Source organism: Corylus avellana, chromosome ca2 (assembly GCF_901000735.1).
Source record: "Corylus avellana chromosome ca2, CavTom2PMs-1.0".
NCBI lineage: Eukaryota > Viridiplantae > Streptophyta > Magnoliopsida > Fagales > Betulaceae > Corylus > Corylus avellana.
In genome coordinates, this window is record NC_081542.1 from 5,688,498 (window position 1) to 5,708,999 (window position 20,502).

The 20,502-nt window shown below is 34.2% G+C and overlaps 3 protein-coding genes across 3 annotated transcripts; 1 reads left to right on the forward strand and 2 right to left on the reverse strand.

The window, feature by feature from the left end:
• Positions 1–234: 234 nt before the first annotated feature.
• On the reverse strand, positions 235–3,216 carry LOC132171580 (uncharacterized). Its single transcript, XM_059582942.1, has 8 exons — positions 3,194–3,216; positions 3,042–3,159; positions 1,892–1,986; positions 1,585–1,664; positions 1,435–1,490; positions 1,221–1,333; positions 823–884; positions 235–649 (listed from the first exon to the last, which is right to left on the reverse strand). The coding sequence occupies exons 2-8, from the start codon at positions 3,148–3,150 to the stop codon at positions 352–354; spliced, it is 813 nt and encodes a 270-aa protein (XP_059438925.1). The 5' UTR covers positions 3,151–3,159; positions 3,194–3,216; the 3' UTR covers positions 235–351.
• Positions 3,217–7,216: 4,000 nt separating this feature from the next.
• On the reverse strand, positions 7,217–9,793 carry LOC132171556 (root phototropism protein 3-like). Its single transcript, XM_059582907.1, has 4 exons — positions 9,580–9,793; positions 9,423–9,492; positions 8,193–9,251; positions 7,217–7,735 (listed from the first exon to the last, which is right to left on the reverse strand). The coding sequence occupies exons 1-4, from the start codon at positions 9,756–9,758 to the stop codon at positions 7,391–7,393; spliced, it is 1,653 nt and encodes a 550-aa protein (XP_059438890.1). The 5' UTR covers positions 9,759–9,793; the 3' UTR covers positions 7,217–7,390.
• A 1,419-nt stretch (positions 9,794–11,212) lies between these two features.
• Positions 11,213–11,662, forward strand: LOC132168618 (uncharacterized). Its single transcript, XM_059579610.1, has one exon. The coding sequence runs from the start codon at positions 11,213–11,215 to the stop codon at positions 11,660–11,662; it is 450 nt and encodes a 149-aa protein (XP_059435593.1).
• Positions 11,663–20,502: the final 8,840 nt, after the last annotated feature.

Genomic DNA, 20,502 nt, shown 5'->3' on the forward strand with positions numbered 1-20,502 from the left:
CAGAAAGTTGGATGGGGAGGGACCAAGATATATAAATTTTTTGGGGGCAGGGCCATGGCCTATAATTTTTTATTTTTTTTTGTTTTTTTTAACACCTAAATTTTTTTTTTTTGGGGGGAATTGGGGAGAGGCCATGGCCATCCCCTGTCCCCTTTTGAATCCGTCTCTGATGCAGAACATCTAGATAAGGGGGCCCCGTATATATATATATATTGAAAAAAAAAAAAAAAAACCTTGGAAAAAAATCCTTGCCTCTTTACTGGTCCACAAATTTGGGAACAAAACACAGTAGATAAGAAAACTGGTGACAAAATATTTATGAATGAGATACAAAGTTTATAGGGACTTCATCTAATCGGGTCCATCAGAGTCGTCGTCAAAGATATACAAGTATGGAATTACAGTCGTCCGTTCATTGAGTGCTTCTTTAGAAGCCTCACTGCTGACTCCAGGAGAAATCCAGCCTAACCGCTGCATGTAAGCTGCATCATAGGCTTCAATGTTCAAGCCTGAAGCAAGAAATAGTTCCAACTCTTTTACAAATCTGTCTGTTCTTGCTCCCAGAAAAGGGTTTGCAGCATTGGAGACTAAAGCCTTGACATCTTCTTGTTTTGTTTCAGGCACCTTTTGATGGTATTTTTGCTCATTCCTGAAACGGGAAAATCATTAGAATGTCAGTACCATCAAATATAATGATTCTTTTATGTTAAACCCTTTCTGGAAAAAGAGAAGAAGGAATAAATTTTGAGAATTGTGCGACTGCTTTACATGATCAACTCATTTTTCAAACAATTTAAGATGAAAGTAGTAATAAAATATTACCTTGTCAAGGACGAATCAATTACACCAAGTATGTGGTGCACAATAATATCAACATCTTCTTCCTACACATGTATCAAAAGGAAACAGTTTGTCAACAAGAGACATTATATGTAGTTGCGTTATAAAACAGGTAGTTAGATATCATTACAACTTCTAGCAATATAGAATTTTTTGGCTGAATATTCAATGAAAACACATTCACATGACTCATTGAGCATCAGTTCCAACAGGGACCTTAGGTATATAGTGACAAATTTGAACTCATAATGGCTGAAATCAGGCAATGAATTCAAATTGGCAAAATAAAACAAAGAAGCAAAATTCAGAAATTTCACCAACATTTGCAACAGCTTCCCCCATATTTACTAAGGAAACATCAAACTGGTTAAGACATGGACCTGCAGCAGAGCTTGAATTTCCCTTCTCAACCAACTTTGGAGCCAGCGGTTTGGCTGAAGATACTTATGAGACTTCCAAAACCGTGATGCATTGAATATGTCATTTATGATACCTGATTGAACACACAGTTAACTGAAAAACATATATACAGGTAACTGTGGTTTTCTCAGAAAATAAAGTAAAAAACAGATGGTCATAAGAACCAAATAAGACCTGGTTCAGTGTAATAGCACTGTAATCTATACTTGTGTGCTCTTGTCAAGATAAAACTGCAGAACCATTACATAAAGTAACATAAGTAAAGACATCTCATAACATAGTAGAAGGGGAAACTCAAAAGAAAAGAAATTGCCAGGAAGATACCTATATCCAAAATCCTGGTTAATGTGATGCTGTTGAAAAGAACTTCCATCATATCCATGTATTATAGTTAAATTTTCAGTCTGCAAATTAGATAAAATGTCCAGTCAGTTATGATAATGGTCTTTCCCCACGCCCTGAACCACCCTTTGAATGTTTTCCAGCCAGACGAGCATGTCTATTACTTTTTGCAACATTTGAGTGCATATTGCTTATCTTAAATGAAAAGCTTTTAAATCATAGATAATCCCAGGATGTTATGTCCAAAACAAAGAGAGTGGGATACACCAGATAAAAGACTATACTGAACCTTGCAGAGAGGACATTTTACAGAAGAAGGCGGGTGAGAGTGCCTGCCAGCAACCACTTTCGTCCATTGTACAATGCAACTGTAACAGAACTTATCTGAAACACAAGAATGGGAATACTAGGCTTAATAAATGACTGCATATTATTTACTGCAGCAATGTCATGCTTGCAAAAAAAAAAAAAAAACTGCAGCATGTTCTCTCCCCTCACAATTGGAGAGTAGATCTATATCAGAGTATATGTATATCTTAATATACTAGTATTATGTTATTTAACACATAATAGTTACTAGTATATATACAAATGTTATTATGTTAGCGTATACATCTACACTAGCATGTTTTAGTTATATAAATATATTTACATGTTAGTATGTATGTATGTATAATATGTTATAATTTTAATATATTCATACCAACATATATATAAATATGTGTGTGTACAAGCTTAACGAGTTGAGTCGAGTCAAGTATGTACCTTTGACTTTGGAAATTACATTACCATAAGATAATTCAATGGCCAGTGGCTATGATTAGTTTCTTTTCAATTTGTAACCTTTAAAACTAAGCAAATCATAAATCTTATAATCTATAAAGAGCATGGAATTGCATTCTATTCCACTACATAGCTTTTCGGAATGAGCGTATAATCTGACTATTGTTTCATATACACAGTGACTTTCACATTTTTGTGAATCAAACTCAGCAGATTATTTCAGGCAATTCTTTCATGGGAAAATGAAACTTAAGCATATAATTAAACTTAATAAAAATTTAAATCTCATATAAACTAGGTTTCGATTAAATTATTAAAAGCACGAGGAGAATGCTCAAGAGGGTTTCCTTACATAACAATTTGTAAGGTTTTGTAAGAACCCAAATCATGAAGTTGAACAGAAAATCAGTCTTTTAACTTGTTACGCTGATGATAGTGAAAGTTTATGCTACATTTGGCTGGCGGGGAAACGCAAAAATTAAGAAGAATTTTTTTTTACGAAACCTTAAATAAATGTTAAATTTTGATAATTTGGAAACTAAACTCAACGTGATAACATAAGTTCCAAAACCCCACTATATTTTCTTCTCCTTCATTTTTCTCGGCAATCAAACACATACACACACAGAGAAAGAGAGAGAGAGAGAGAGACGTACGGAAACATTTATCAAGATAGGAATCTTGAACGATGGGTCCGAGGCAGATGGGGCAAGGGTTCGAGTCCCCTGAAGAGCTAGCGCTGCTATTGTTGGACTCCTCGTTCATGGCGCTTCTTTAGTCTTAAGGCTACGAACTCTCAGGAAACCCATATATGTTCATATCACATTTTAGCCTCTGCCAAATAATCTTTCTGATTTCAAAATATATTATTGGGTTTGGTCTTATTAAATTATTAATAAGTATTAAAATAATAAATTAATTCTAATTCAACTCATTTAATTAAAATAATCATACTCTTAACTCTAATTTAATACTTTCGTATTGTATTCATATCGAATCATGTCAAAAAAAAAATTGTCCACCCTAATTCAAATGATCCATTTTCTAAGATTCATATTCCAATGCTTAGATTTGTAAATTTATTTGACAAATAGATCAAGATCTTTTATTATTAAGAAATAGTCCTTAAATCATTTTTTAAATATTTATAAGATATATTTTAGAATTGTGTAAATTCGTATTTTCTGTATGTTTATCAATGAAAGTTTATTAGGATAATAGGTCATACAGTGGATCATCCATCCCTTAATCTTCAACCTAAAAATTTGAGTTCTGCCACAGGTTAGCGCGTTTTGAGAATGAGAAATTAAGCTCGAAAAATTGTTTATAGTTTTGTTTTGTTTTTTGTTTTTTTTTTCTCAAAAAAAAGGAATCTATTTTAAGGAAATTAAAGAAATAATTTTTGTTTTTTTCAATCAAACCAAAAAATATTGAAAAATACGAAAAATATTTTTTAAAATCATTTTACGCTAAAACAATTAGAACCTACCTATATCAAATTTCATGCGAAAATGATAGGCTCGTGGCTTGTGCATGCAAAGTGCGTGCGCACTAGGTGTCTAGATGACACCACAAGCATATGTACCCAAAAACTAATTTAGATTTAGAGTCTCTTTGAGAAATAGAGCTTTTAAGTCAAAAAGAGCTTTCAGGCAAAAGTTTTATTTTTAAGCTTTTGCCAAAAAATACATTTTTAGACTTTTTGGACCCTTACAAGCACTTTTAAATTTGTTTATTAAACGAGTATTTTTTTCTTGAAATAGGTTTTTTGAGTGTTAAAAGTACTTTTAGGCCATTCAAATGCAATTCCAGACATGCTCTTAGTGAAAGACAATCCCTTAAGCACAAAAGTTCTTCTAACTTTCAACGTGGGACAAAGTAAAATATAGAAGTGGAGGGAAAGTGAAGACTTAAAAAAAGGAAAGAAAAACTTATTTTATTGAAATAATCTAGCAACAAGTACTGTATAAACATCATACAGAGAGAGAGAGAGAGAGAAAATGAAAAGGAGAGACAAGATACACAAAGTGCTAAAAAAAATTACATTAGAAAACATGGAAAAATAATGCTTTAACTCCAATAAATTTATCTGTATGAACAATTCATATATCAACTTGCTCTGCTTGACATGAATACTTTGCTTTACCTGCATGAACCTCCATATTGAACAATGCAAGAAATCTTTAGTACTTGAAAATATCACATAATCAGCAAAAGTATTGGGTGTAAAATTAAAACAGAGGTTAAGTAGTTTGTTTTCTGAGAGACTCTTTATGCTTAATACAGCAGCAGTTTGCATATATGGCCAAAAGTACACAAACTTAATTGAGAATCTTCTCATTAGCCCTCATACATTTGCGATTTTTAAAAGTAGCAATTTCAAAAAAATAATTTTTAAAATCACACTTATTGAAATTGTAATCCCAAACGGACCCTATGTCTATGATGTTTCTTCCACTTACCTCTCAAATCCTTAAGCTGTGCAAGTCCAACCTTGGTACATACAAAACTGAGAATTCCAACTTCTCAACACCTTTGCTACTTGACCATCTTAATCCAATCTCCTGGTTATAGTTGAGATTCCTTTTCCTTACAATTTGTCTAAAAGGCTCAATTGAATAAACAAACTCTTTCCTGGCTTCCTCCAAGTCATAACAAGGCTGCTTCTTCATTTCTGCATTAGGGCAAAAGGGTTTTCCCTTTCTCTGCTTCTCATCAAGAAAAGGTGTGATTGGTTCAAACCAAAAGGACTCTTTCTTTGCCAATTTGACAGGATATGTTTCACAAGTGTCAGCATCATAAATAAATATTTCAACAGGATTCCATTCATCCAAAGCTTTATGCCTATCCTTATTCATGTTACCTAAAATGTGTTCTTCAAACTCCTTTGAAGGTAGAATCTTGAAGCTATCCCAACGTATATGATCTGTCGTAAGTTTGATTCTAAATGGCCACGAGTCATTAGTTTCTGCAGGAAAAGTGCTACATACTTCCTGACACTTCTTGCTACAGCTGCCTTCTCTTGCCATTTTCTTCATCATGGAAATGAACTGAACAAATTTTTCTTCATGGTTGGTCAAGGGCTCATGCCTTTTAAAGAGTTTTTTTCTTCTTTGTCAGTTATATCATTAAGTGCATTTCCTCAGCTTGCTCCTATCCAACTATCAGATTTTGCTGTTACCCACATTATTGATATCAGGGTAAGTTACTGTCAGGCTGAATCCAACGCATGCTACCATCTCCATATATGATAGCTCACATCATAATAATATCCTAATTAATGAAGCAATATCTGTGGTTCATGACAAAAGAATTAAATGATTTGTAGTATAATTAAGTAGGCCTTCTCTGACTTCTTAATTACTTTTAAGAGAGGTCTTCTCATAGATAAATTGACCCCCTTTTTTTCTTTTTCCTTTTTCTTTTTCTTTTTTTTTCAGAGAAATTGTAAATTTTTGTTTCCCGTCTTTTGTTTTATTTTCTCAAAACAAAAACTTTCTAAAAACACTGTTTTTACATTTATGTCGCGTCATAACACTTTTTCAAATAAAAAACAAAAAATACCCCAAAATGTGTTAAGAAACAGGAGAATTGTCTTGCACCTTTAAAGAATGAGTTAATTTTATCAAATTTGGAAACCCACTGTAGTAACTAATTTTACGAGCCCCCGTTCCTAGGGGTAGCTCAATTGGCTAGGAACTACGCCTCATAAAGCGCAAGATATTAGTTCGAATCCCCCTATTTCTTTTTCCTCTCCTTGCATAGACATGTCAATAAAAAAATAAAAAATTACTAGCCACCCCACCCTTCTAACACAGGAAAAAAAAATCCTTCCTCCTCCAGTAATCACTAGGAAATGCAGGATTCTTCTAACAATTAAGAGTTTTGGTAGGATATGTGCCACAAGCAAATTATTGAATAAAATTGCATCATGTATATATTATTGAGAGTAAAATTTTCTCATGCCATTGGCATGTTGCATTGTGCACCCCTTTCAATTTCATGTTCGCTTCACTAGGCTCAAGTCGTAAATCATTAGCCTCTGTCTTGAGCCTGATGAGCTTGAAAACAAACTTTGGAGTACCCAGCTGTACAAGTATCATTAATTATAAGTATCTAAACATTATCCTAGAAGTTAATCCCAATAATGGATAATTCTTTTTAAATCAGCTGCCCTCATAATTACAAAGTTTAACACTATAAAAATAATATAAAAATGAAGGTAACAAACTTATACGAGTCGAGCCGAGTTTATACAAGTTCAGTTTGTTTAATAGACGAGTCTAAATTTCTATTCAAGCTCGGTTCATCCATTAAATGAACAAAACTATAGTCGAGCTCGAGCCGTTTACGAACAACTGAGTTCATTTATAGCCCTACTCTTCACGTTGTTCTTTAATTTCCTCTTTCAACCTGGCTTTGATACCAATTGCTGGATCTTTGAATATTTTTGTATGGATGGTTTCTCTTGTTAGGGTGAAAATCCAAGAGGAAAACAAAACTAAGAAAATGGCAGAAAAAATCGAATGAATAACCCACTGCCCCCATAGCCTAGGCTTCCATGCACCTCTTCATGAAGAGTTATCACCATCCATGGAGATCATAGGGTGCAGGGGTGACCACCATTGTTATGGTGTAATCACACCCCTCTTCACTATTTCTTTAAGAATTACCATGATCAATTAGCGGCCTAGAAAAGTATAGTGAATTTTGTTTGTTTCCCTGATACACTACAGCTGTGAAATAGTCCAAGCAGTACAGGGGAAATGTCTTTGGCAATATCTTTATGAACAAGTGATGGCTGCCTGCTGATATTGCCGGCACATAATGGTCATAGAGCATCCATCATATGGAATTTCTTTTCTTAATTTGGATAGAGAACTTATGCATAAATTTAATACCATCTTCATCCTCCACACACAGGAAATCTAATGGTACAAAATTTAAGACCCAACATAAAAGTATTTCATACAAAGCTGAGCTTTTCCTTCTAATTGAGGCATCTCTACTTTTGTCCTTGCAACTTTAGCTTACACATCTGTAATTCATTGAGCTGCACCTTCATTTTGTCAAGCTCTTTCTTCATTATCTTTATCTCTTTCCGGGAATTCATCCATCCCCTCTTGGATACTTTAAGAATTGCCTGAATCTTTGTTCTTCTATAATTTGATCCAGAAGCTGTCATTGACCTTGTCATGTTTACTTGCTCTAAGAGGATGAATCGTGTCATGATTTTCGCAGGCAGCCGGTCGTTCTTCATCACGTGCTCACGTGCTTCTTGGGATAGTCTGTGGTAATCTAGGGTTTTACATACACTTACTCTCTCTTCTTCTATCAAGCTAGGGTGTGCCTGCACAGTTGCTCCCAAAGAAGTATTCAGACGCAGTTTAGAGTTAAAGTGGTTCTGTGACTGGTTATGAGGTCTATTAATAAAATTCCATAACACTAAAATAGAGCATGGGTTTTGAAGGGTTAAGAGCTTGTTTGGAGTTGAAGCTTAAAAAATACTTAAAATACTCTTTTAAGGCAAGAGTCTGTTTGGTAAAAAACTTAAAAAACCGCTTTTAAAACTTTTTTGCTCTAAAACAACTCAAAACTGCATTTTTAAAAGCTTGAAAATGAGGCTTTTTCTATAGATAAAAACTATATTTTCCAATGCAATTTCAAATACGTTTTAAGCTTTGAACTTTGCAGCCATCGAGCTTTTAAAATATCCAATCAAAAACACATGAACTCTCCATTTTATGATGTTCAGCAACTGAATTTTCAGACAATGTTGATTATTGTGAAGGAAAATATTTCCGTACCTTGAGATACATGTCAATGGCTGTATAAAGGTTGTCATCACAAAACCTGGCATCTTTTGGCAATGCTTCTACAAGTGACTGGAAACGTTTGGCACTAAGCTTCTCATCCCTTGAAACCAGTGCAAGATAATCATCCACCAACCTTCCCACAACAAATAGTTTTGGTGTGGGTTTGCTTGCAGCAAAAGAAACATAAGATTCTACCACCCTAATAACAATGCCCACATCACAAGCACTATCATCATCTCCATAGTTCTTAACTAAGAGATCCGGAACACGACACTGCTCCAACATGAAAGAGATTCTTCTTTCTAGCATATTCAGCAATTCAGAATTGATTTTCACCATTAAAGCTACCTTGAGAAGGTGTAGTAGAAAATTGAAAGAAACAGAATTTTCCTCAACAGGAAGCAGCTTAATCAAGCATTCAGTTGTAACTTTTTGCAACTGGTGAGTCATATGCTTGGGATTCAAACTGTGAAGTCCAAAAGTGATTCTTGAAAGCCGTTTTGCAGTCCAGTGAGCTATACAAGATCCCACAAGCTCTGATCTCACCGCTTTGCTTTTAATGGATTGAATCACTTCAATAAAATGATCTATTCTAAGGGCTGAAACATCTTCAAACCACCATTTCTCATGTCTGTCTTCAAGCACTGAGTTCTCAACATTATTTGCTTGAACATTCAAGGCGATGGCTTCTGAGCATCTCTTCACAATTCCCAACTCTTTGGCCCAGTAAGAAATGGGCTCACAACTTTTGAAAATCTGAAATGTGTCTTTCCATGAGGTAAGGATTAAGAAGCTTAGAAAAGCCTCAGTTTTGGATATGAGATTTCCTTGTTCAAGATCATCAGTCATTTCCAAGAAATGTGCAGCACTATATAATGGAGCAATGTTGGCTACTGTTAGATCAACCTTCCATCCGTAACAAAATTTCACTACTGATTCGAAAGTTTCTGTTCCACCTGGAAGATTGTCTAGTTGCAAGTCTGTCTTGCCATTGCTTCTTCTATCAAATACCAGTCTATTCAAATACATACTTCTTGAGACCATAGGGAGCTGACAAAAAACAAAAAATAAAAAAAAAAATGTTCTTTCAATTGAAGTTTAATGAATCTGGACCTGATATCTTGTATGATTAGCAAAGATTCTATAGCTAATATATTAAGCTAATCGAATATTTGTATGAACTGAAAACAGAGTAATTGAAAGCAGAGTGATTGAGTGCACCTTGTGCAAGTAAAAGGTTGAATGTCCAACTTGTATGATCAGATCACTTGTAACTTTTGTTCGGATAATCCTGCATGGAATATGTACTACAACGATCAAAATCAAAAATCAATATAAATCTATACATAGAGAGGAGGAGGGTGTTGTGTGTGTTTACCAATCCTGGTTTCTTCTTTCTAGAGCTTCGGCAACCATGCTGACATTTGCTGGAAAAATGACACATCGGTTGCACTTCCTACCAGATATTGAGTGACCAATTAAATTCTGTGTGTCATGACTCTTCCTTCCCATTGTAGGTTTATCATGTTCTGCAGGGATGGCACATTTGTATTGCATTCTGCTCTCGAGGCTTCCTTATTAAGATTATGCAATATTTGTTTTGAAGTGGTTATATAACTTATATGTCATTAAGAAGGTTTGTTGCCTTTTGCCATCCCTTGAGTCATTTTAGGTACAGGTGAAAAGCGTGGACAGAATGGAGCCAACGCCTTGATAATATCATCCACTTGATAGATAGACATCGACCCACCTTTCTCCATCAGTGTCAACTCTCATTAAAACGAAAATAACGAAAGAAAGTTAGCTTGCTCATTCAATGGTTGAAATATAATGAATTTTCAAAGTTCTGCTCTTCTGTGTTTGGCAATAGAATGAAAAAATGGAGTGAGACGGTCATGTAGCAAATATGATTGATATGAGAGAAAAAAAAAGTAAGAATGTTTTGTATAAAAAAGTGAAAAAAAATTTGTTTTTTAGTGATTTTTTTTATTTAAATAGTAATAAAAAGTAATTGATGTGATGTAAAAAATAAAAAATGTTGGAGTTGATTTTGAGAATAATTTTTTTGATTTTTGAGTCAGGTCAAGTCTAACCCTCTGCCAAACACAGCCTTTGGTTGAGTTTCATCGCTCACAACAAATGTTACACAAATATAATGAGGTGAGTAGCATTTCAATATCCTATTATTCCTACTCTTTTTGGCTCCTCTGTTTTAGATACTAATAAAACTATTTGAACAAATTGTTGATATGGTGGCTTGTACTTTAGCATTCCACCCACACATTAACATGGCTTATCATCCCTAGTATTGGTGGAAAAGTTTGGTCTTTCACTTGAAGCCTTTGCATATCTATAAAAGGAGTGTGCATTAAATTCTAGAATTATTGTCCCAAATGAATTTGGCTTTCTCAAACTTACTTATGAAGCTTTCTTAGCTCACCTTGAGATGATAAATAGTAAATTAATAAAAATAATGAATATGATAAACAAATTTACTAAAATAATAATTAAAATTTTGTATATATATATATATATAGCCCAACAGGCCGAAAGAGGACATTTCCCCAAACATATTATAAATAGACCAAAGACCCATATATTGGATCTCATGACTTACGAACAAAAAATCCTACTCCCGTTGCTCAATAATAACGCTCGTGAGAGAAAGCACCTTCTAACGGTCATTTCTTCTCCAAGAACACAAAGCACGGAGACGGAGGGAGGGCACAGTGCGGGAGACCTTTTACTTCAAAACCCAAACCCACCTGTCGCATAAATTTTTTCTTTCATACCCAATTGCTGAAATGAATACTTCCCTTTGTAATACCACCATTTTTGTACCGAAATTGTCTTTTATTCGCTCCTCACCTTTGCTTTCGCATCGTACCCAGATACAAAACCCAATTATCTGTGCAAGAAAGGCCCAACAACCAGTTATATGTGCAAGAAAAAGCAAAAGAAGAAATGGGTCTCAAAGATTAACGCGGTTCGCACTCGAATTGATTTCAATCATGGCCTCAAAAACCAACATTTTACCACAGCCGTTAGATTTGGTAATTGGGGAAATCGGCTGTGGAGATGGAAATGGAGGAGGGGGTGTGTGGTTTTGGAAGGTGTTTGGAGGAGGAGGCTTTGGCGGGTGGAGAAGGAAAAGGAAGAGAAACATGTTGCTCCTTGGGTTCTTGCTGATCTTTGGTTTGGGTTTGTTGTTTGGTAAAGAGTTAGAGCGCAATGTGCTTTGTGGGTGTTTGGGTATTGGTCTACTTGATGCTGTTTTGATTCAGTGGTGGGGAAAGAGAAGAAGTAAAGATTGGGTTTTCGGGTTATGTGTAGGTGGGGTTTTGATGGGTTTTGGATTAAGGAGGGAGCAGGTGCAAAAATGGGTTGAAAGGGTTAGGGTTTGTCCTCCAATGATGGAGATTGGCAGAAGAAGAAGAGGTAAAGGTGGTAGAGCATTGTGAAAGAGCTCTATAAAACAAAGATGGAGGTTTGATTTTTCCTTTCTAGAATGTCATTGTTTAATCTTTTTTCTTGTCATGGACAGTGAAAAGATGATTCATTTAATTCTTTGTGTGCATTTTTTCCTATAATCATAATATGTATTCTTTGATTGAAAATTTATATGAACTTGTTGTTGGTAGTCCGATTAGTGATTGTCCATTTGAGGTACTTTGCAGTCTGCATAGAGTCGAAAATCATGGTATCTTGAAATGTAGCATTAGCACCCGAACTTCTCTGTATGTGCTCCTATTGAAGTGAAAGTGGTTTTCTAAGGGCTAGCTAGCTGTTTTTTGATACTTAATTACATCAACAAGCTCTTATATCTGCCCAGGGAAATACCCCAAAGACCTTCCCGTCTTATATGTTCTCTCTTTTCTCAACAAAGAAGCGCATGAAGGGAGTACAACTCCATTTCTCCACCACTTTTTGTAGATTAACTGCAGAACCATGACTGAGTTGAAATAGTTTCATGGGCAAATGATCACATCAGTTATAAAAAAGCGCAATCCCCTTCAGACCTGAGCAGGCTTATTGATATCATGCACAAGTTCTGAAGCTGGAGACTTCAATTTTGCAAACCTGGCCTTTAACCAAATTGAGTGCCTAGTTTATACATTTGGAACTCTATGATAAAAGGTTAACATTAGAACCTAGATGAGGCTTTGTTTATGTATAGAGAAATGCAGCAAAAGGGTTGGTCGTTGAACCATTTTACCTTCCCTTCTGTGCTCAAATCATGTTCATGCATATGGATAAAAGTTTAATCACTACTAGAATACAAGAGGATACAAGAATGATTTTTATCTTTTCTCTTCATGAAAGTGTGATTCTAGTTGACCAAGTGAGAAGCTGCATAATCGAGCAGAGTTTATGTTCATTCTAACATATTGGGTAGGGTTGGTGCATAGCAAGAAGTAGAGCTGGCTAGAGAGCTGATGGTTCATAGAATGATTGTAATAAAAACTATTGGCATAGTGGGGTGGAACTGAAATTGTTGAGCTCATAATTGTATCATAATTCATTTTCTAATATGTCAAAACTTATATTGGAATAATTCTCATTGTTTTTAAAATAATATGTCCATTAATGCACAAAATCAAATAAAACTCCTTTAACTACTACATCCTGTACTCTAAACAATATAAAATCATAATCATTGTTTGAAAACACTATTTACACAGGCAAATAAAACATAACATTAATATGTCCATACATTTGCTCAATACATCATTTACTTTAAATATCGATATTTTGTGATGTTTAATTTAGTATCTTTTTTATTAAACGTCATTAATTAATATTTTTATGTTGCTTGTAATTAAACGTCATAAATCTAGCATCCCTTCTTATACACAACATCAAATAAAAAATAAAAAATAAATTGTCATTTTGTTCTAAACGATGTAAATTTTTTAAAGTTTAATGTCATTTACTTTGTACAAGATGTGATTTGGTTAGGTTTTTTGTACTCAAGCTCGAGCCGATTAAGCTCAACTTGATTATTAAACAAGTCATTCGTAAACACAAAACTATACTCGATTATTAAATGATACATACTCATGTCTATTTTTTATGGTCATAAATTTTGAGGAGAGTTATTAAGTAATTAAGTAGAAACTCTTTACAAAAATATATGATACATAGTAAAATATTAAAATATTACCAAATATTATATATATATATATATCAAAACTGTGGAGTAGAACATTTGAAGACTTTAAATTAGTCACAAGTCTTGTCTCAAAAACTAATTTCGAAATTTCCTGTTCTAAACCTCTTCTATCACATGCTTCTAACATTTTTAACACAATTAAGGTTTTGTTTGTTTTAACGTAAATATTTTTATTTTTTGGAAAATATTTTCAATACAAAAAAAAAAAAAAAAAAAAAAAAAAGATTTCTCTAAAAATATTTTTTGGCATTTGGCTTGTACGGGAAATAAATGATGGCGGAAAACGGCTAGCAACTCCAACAACCTCCAGCGATGGTCCAGTGAACTCTGACAATTTGAGAAGGAGAAGCTCAAATTCGAAAAATGGTTTATGTTTTTAAAAAAGGAAAATTATTTTATAAAAATCAAATAAGTTTTTTTCGGTTAAATCAAAAATATTTTTGGTTTGACTATTATTTTCTACTACACTAAATACCAAAAATATGTTTTATTATTATTTTTTTAAGCTGAAACAAACAAGCCTAATTATTTTCCTAATTAGCAATTTTTTTTTTTTTTTGTAGCCATTGAAATTCATATTTTTTTTCATATGGGAGTTTCCTAGCCCTTGACAAAGTACATGTATCACAACAAAAAAGTTGTCGGAAAATGAAAAAAAGAAAAAGAAAAAGCAACCAATAATTAGGGTCTAAAGCCTAATTACATTATCCGGATAGGCCCTAAGTCGACTTTAGAAGGAGAAGGCTAACTCAGAAGAGAATATCAAAGAACACATTAATAATAATAATACCTCTTTCCTTTTTTACCAAAAAAAAAAAAAAAAACCTCTTTCCTTTTTTCTCCGCTTTCTCTTCAACCCCAAAATTGCTAAAAATGTCCGTTATCATCTTAATCTTGTGATGAAATTACGGAATGCCCTCCCTCTCTGCCACGCGTTGTCCTTCAACTTTGTATTATCAGCTTGTCGTCCAACTTACCTGGGGCGTACACGTGGCGATGAGTAGGGTCAGGATGGTCTTAGTCATCTAATCTCCCAGGTATACATTATATTTTCTCCAACTATTTTATCCGGACTAATATATATTTGTTCTTTTACAATAATAATAATAATTATTATTTTATGCTATAGGACCCATTGCTTTTTTTTTTTTTGGATATAAATTTCTTCAAAATGATTAGTTTGAAAAAAATATTTTCTAATCCATTTAAAATAGTGTTAAGTGTCTATAAATATTTAAAATGAATATTAAATTTTTAACGTCATTAATAGTAAAAAATAATTCTCTCTCTTTTAAATTCTTTTTTTTTTTTTTTTTAATTTAGTGTATTTTGAATGATAACTTTTTTATTAATAACAGTTTACCGATTAGACTAAATTTATGTCTCTCTTTAAAATATTTGTCGCCATTAACAGAATAACTTTTCAGCTCCAAGATTGAAAAAATGACAGCTGGGCTCCATCATCATCCATGCCATGCGTAAAACAACGCAAAAACTATAAGTCTATAATTTATCAAAATACCTTGAATTTTATTAACTTGGTCATACGTACATAAGAACATCTCTCTCCCTCAATCCCATCGCCAGCTGGATGTACAGGTCCCACCACACAGGAAATCTTGTGTACTCTGTTGAGTACTTTTATCCATGTATTAGCCTAACCGTTCAAAGACAAGTCAATCAAGATCCAACAATCTGAGCCGTTTAAACTAGAGAAATCAGTTACAAATCACAGATTCATCAGGGCGCCGGAGGAAGACGGAAAACATTTCTATTTTTCTCCTAATTATGCTTTTATTGGTCCAGTCAAACCGAAGGAGAATCACGGGTTTACATGAAAAACCGTCTATGCAAGGGCTCCACAACAAAGAGTAGGGGTGGACAGATTAATCGGTTACCGATTACCGATCGATTACTGAATTTAACAGAACTGATAGTAACCGTAACCGATAGTTATCGGTAGGTAATCGGTTAAAAATTTTATACCGATAAGCTTATCGGTCGGTTAATAATTTCTTATCGAAAAACTGATATGACCAATAAGTTTTTTTAATTTTTAATTTTTTATAATTTTATATTTATTATTGAAACCAAAACCACGTCGTTTTGGTTTTTATTTTATATTGTAGTGGATCAATATAAAAATAAAAAATAAATAAAAAAGCTTCTATAAGCTATTTTAGCAAAAAATATACCTCAAAATAACTAATTTTTAATAAGCTATTTTAGACTTTACCCCAACAAAATGTATTTGGGCCTCCAAAATAATTAATTTTTGGCCCAATTAGCAACCAGTTAAAAACCCAATAAAAAGCCGACAAAAAACCGATTTAACCGACCGGTTAACCGATTACCGATATGACCGATAATTTTCAGTAACATTTCTTATCGGTTACCAACCGATAAGCCCATTAATCGAACCGATATGACCGATACCCAACCTTAACAAAGAGAACATCTGAGATTGCTCCATCTTTCTGCTTTCGGATTCGATATGGTCTTAGGTCTATTTATTAACTACTGGTCGTCCCATTTGAATGAATTTGTGATGAGAAACAAATTTCTGTAGTTTAAACGACTGAGATTGTTTGATCATACTTTATGTGGTTGACTTGTCCTTGACCGATTATTTGAAGCACACAACTTACCCGTGTACTGTGATCCCCGTACATAAATACAGCTAGCGAGGTAGATGTCTTGAGCCCGGTAGGTTGCACCTCTAAACTTGATGCCGCAGCATCAAGTTGAGGCATTCGTCCTCAATAAATTTTGCGGCCTCTTTTGAAATCTCATCCACCTTCAATTGTGGTACTATTTCTTATAGCAGCATCAACCAAATGTTGCATGTTATCTCTTTTAGCCTGTAACTTCACTAAAAAGAGTGTGAAGAACTAGGTAGTGAAGTTAAGTGGGCTAAGAGAGATTAACGTGCAACATTTGGTTAATGCTGCTATAAAAATAGTGACACAATTGAAGCTCATATTTCAAAATTGCCAAAAGAAATAGGGTTGTGGTGTTGCGGCTGTTGGATTTAAGCCATTGCTCCAAACTTAAAGTGATTCCACCTAATGTCCTACTAAGCTTGGTCGCATTAGAAGAGTTGTATATGAAAACAGTTGCGTTGAATGGCGGCTGAAGGACTCAATAATGCTAGTCTTGTTGAGCAAAAGCATTTGTCACATTTGATCATTTTAGAGATACATATTCGAGATGCTAGCAATTTGCCAAAAGATTTGACATTTGAGAAGTTAGAAAGATACCTAATATTTCTAGGAGATGTATGAGATTGGTCTGATGGGCAAGGAGAAGCCTCAAAAAATAAAAACTCAAGCTGAATACAAGCTTTCAATCAGAGGTTTGGTTTAAAAGGCCATTAAGGGGAACATAAATTTTTATTTAGAAGAGTTAAAGGGTGTTGAGAGTGTTCGAAATGAATCAGATAGAGAAGGTTTTCAACAATTGAAGCGCCTCCATATCCAAAATAACGCTGAGATCATGTATATTATTAACTCAATGATGCCTGTTATTGCCTTTCCTACGTTGAAGACTTTTATTCTCGAAAATTTGATGGGCTTGGAAGAAATATGTCATGGCTAACTTCTCTTGACGCCCTTTAATTGGTAACTTGAGACTTCTAAAAGTGGTAGAGTGTGATAAATTAAAATTTGTCTTCTCATCTACCATTGCTAGGGGCCTTTCTCAATTGGAAGGATTGGTGATAGTAAAATGTAGCATCATGGGTGCAATAGTCATGAAAGAAGAAGGCGAAATAGAAGTAGAACATACATCCTTATTCTCTCAACTGTGTTAGTTGGCACTAGAGCATCTTCCAAAGCTCATGAGCATTCAAAATTCACTCATAATTGATGCTGAAGAAATTATCTTGGTAGCCAAACCTGATTTTCACATGTCACTTCACGGGCTTGGAAGAAATATGTCATGGCCAACTTCTCTTGAGGCCCTTTGGTAACTTGAGACTTCTAAAAGTGGCAGAGTGATAAATTAAAATTTGGATTGAGTTTTTGAAGATATTGTTAGTTACTGACCTATTTATGATTAATTTTTAGTCATTACTTGTCTTTAAACCAAATAAAATTAGCTAACAAGTACTACTATCACATCACTTGTGTAGACTATTTATGTCACTTGGAAATGTCGTGTAATAGATCATAATTACAATAAAATAGCACATAACAATCAAGAGTAGAAGAGTCTATGGTTTCCACCAATGAGGTATGTCCACGAACAGAGACAATTATAATTTGGAAAAAAAAAAAAAAATCAATAATAAAGAACAAAATTAATAGTGATGAAGAAAAATAATTCAAAATAAAAATCAAATATACCCAAAGTCTCATAGTTAAAAAAAAAAAAATAAATAAATAATAAAAAAACTTTTTACTACCCATATATATATATATATATATATATATATGAGCCCACACTCTACGAAATTTAAGTATGTCAATGTATATTTGCAATGTGATTTACTTGATTATTTTAAGAAAAAAAGTTTTCAAAGAAGTTTTAGAGAATAAATAATTAACCACTATTGCAGGTTGTGTTCCCCAACTTGGAGAACTTGTATCTCTCCTCAATAGGCTTGGAACTTGGAAGACGTACATTACAACCAATGTCGGGCAACAAGGTCCTCTTGTAGTTTAGGAAACATGCCACGGTTTCAAAATTTGTCAACCTTGACCGCGGAGTGCTTTGATAATATGAAAAAGAGGAAACTTCACTTTAGACCCCTGAACTTCCACGCGATTTGACAACCCCCTATAACGACCTAGGAAAAAGCGCTAATCATATCTGCGCTATCACCCCAAAAGTACTAGTCAATTTGGAGTTTCCCTAGAATTCATTATAAAGCCCAGTTTCACCTAGTAACTAGGCAATGTGAGACTTAGCACCCATGACTATCTTTATAAACCATCTACTCTATGTAGGCTTCTTCTCATCTTCCCAATATGGGACCAGAGTGTTAATAACTCCCACTATTAAATTCCTGACGTCCTCGTCAGGCCACGTCATGCAGTGCTCGAATACCACATGACCTGGTGTTATTAGGTGGCTCTGATACCACTTGTAACGACCCAAGAAAAAGCGCTAGCCATACTTGCGCTATCACCCCAAAAGGACTAATCAATTTGGAGTTTTCCTAGAATTCATTATAAAACCTAGTTTCACCTAGTAACTAGGCAATGTGGGACTTAGCACCTATGACTATCTTTATAAACCACCTACTCTATGTAGGTTTCTTCTCATCTTCCCAATATGGGGCCAGGGTGTTACCCCTCCCCCCCCAAAAAAAACTTTAAAATTTCTCAATTTGGACCCTGAACTTTCAATTGTTCTCAATGTGGACGCCTCCGTCAGATTTTGAATGATACATGATGTTTATACCCCTGATTTTTATATAAAATTTCAACTTTCAAAACGTTTTTTAATTTTTTTAAAAAAAAGGAAAGAAAAATAGGTTTTTTTTTTTTTTTTTTTAATGGCTAAAATTGACAAATGGGTTAACATTGAGAGCAATTGAAAGTTCAGGGGTCCAAATTGAGAGATTTTAAAGTTCGGGGGAGTGTTTGTCAAATCGCGTGGAAGTTCAGGGGTCTAAAGTGAAGTTTCCCCTATAAAAAATCTTTTGTCATCATCTATAGCTAAATATATGGTGCAACTCAAATACCTTTACATAATGCAATGTAAGGTAATGGAAGAGATAATAGTCACTGAAGATCTAGGAGTAGTAGAAGAAATAATTCCTGAAGAGTTATTCCCTCGACTAGAATACCTGTCCTTAACAGAGCTTCCAATCTTAAAAAGATTATTTGAAGGAACTAATATCAGATTTCCATCCTTGAAGACATTGTCGATAGATCTTTTCCCTCAATTATAGACATTTGTATCCAAACTCGTTAGTTTTGGCATGATGACCAGCAAAAAACTCAAGGAAATGAATGTAGAGGAGAGCCCTCATATTGTTGTGCAACTTCTCTTCAATGAAGAGGTACATCTTTCTTACTTGTTCCCTTTGTTTTAGCCTTCCCCTTTTTTATCATAATTTTTTTTTTTAAAAAAAAAAAAAATCCTTTATGCAAGTTAGTACGAATATGTATGTAATTAGCACATGCAATGAACCCTGTAGGTTGCCTTCCCTAGTTTGGAATATTTGAGAATCTTCCACATTGATGACTTGAAAATCATATGGCTGAACCAATTTGCTGTTGATTCGTTTTACAAGCTCCAGCATATGAATGTTTAGTCTTGCGAAAATCTTGTGAACATCTTTCAATCTAATATGTTGACAATATTTCAAAGTCTAGAGATGCTTTCGGTTATTGATTGTGGCTCATTACAAGAAGTTTATGGACTGCAAAGGCCAAATGTTAGAGAAACGCATGCTTCAACAGCCATTTAGTTGAAAATGTTGTATTTGAGTTCACTGCCCAATATGAGGCATGTATGGAGTAAAGACCCCAAACCAATTTTCAACTTTCACAATCTACAAAGAGTATGTGTTGCAGGATGTACGAGTTTGAAAAGTTTATTTTCAGCCTATGTGGCTAGATGTCTCACACAATTGGAGCAACTTGTGATAGTTGATTGTAAGGTACTGGAGGAAATTGTTGAAGAGGAAGAAGCAATGCAACAAATAGTTAGGTTTGTCTTCGTGTAACTAATTGCCATTCATGTTGCTGTGCTACCAGGACTCAAGTAGTTTTACCCAAGAGTTCATATTTCAGAATGGCCAATGCTAAAAGATTGGATGGTGGTTTGGTGTCCAAAAGTTGTGATATTTGCTTATGAACTTTTAAGCTTTCAAGAGAGCCAACTTGAGATTAAACAACCCATTTTCTTGGTTGATGAGGTACATAAGAGCCTGAACTAATCTCATTAAATATCCACACATTTAGGTATAGGTCATAGAACTGATATTACTTATAAATGGAACGAATTACTTGATCTTCTTTACCATATCTGAAATTTTACCTCCAAAGAGAGAGGAAAAAAAAAAAGTGGAAAAAGAAAGTAATTAGTCTCCCGGGGATGTAGATGACTTATCTATCCTCTATTTACTAATTGTGATGCTAGTTCATCCCTGGAGCAAAGGCCTTCAGTTTCGAC

Bases quoted from the DNA above. Each gene is read 5' to 3' on its own strand.
- LOC132171580 (XM_059582942.1), bottom strand. From the start codon at position 3,150: ATGAACGAGGAGTCCAACAATAGCAGCGCTAGCTCTTCAGGGGACTCG. The intron at 1,665-1,891 runs GTTCAGTATAGT...TCTAATTTGCAG, and splicing joins TAAAATGTCCTCTCTGCAAG to ACTGAAAATTTAACTATAAT. The intron at 1,334-1,434 runs GTCTTATTTGGT...GTGTTCAATCAG, and splicing joins GTGCTATTACACTGAACCAG to GTATCATAAATGACATATTC.
- LOC132171556 (XM_059582907.1), bottom strand. From the start codon at position 9,758: ATGCAATACAAATGTGCCATCCCTGCAGAACATGATAAACCTACAATG. The intron at 9,493-9,579 runs GTAAACACACAC...TATTCCATGCAG, and splicing joins GAAAGAAGAAACCAGGATTG to GATTATCCGAACAAAAGTTA. The intron at 7,736-8,192 runs GTACGGAAATAT...GCAACTGTGCAG, and splicing joins CCATTGACATGTATCTCAAG to GCACACCCTAGCTTGATAGA.
- LOC132168618 (XM_059579610.1), top strand. From the start codon at position 11,213: ATGGCCTCAAAAACCAACATTTTACCACAGCCGTTAGATTTGGTAATT.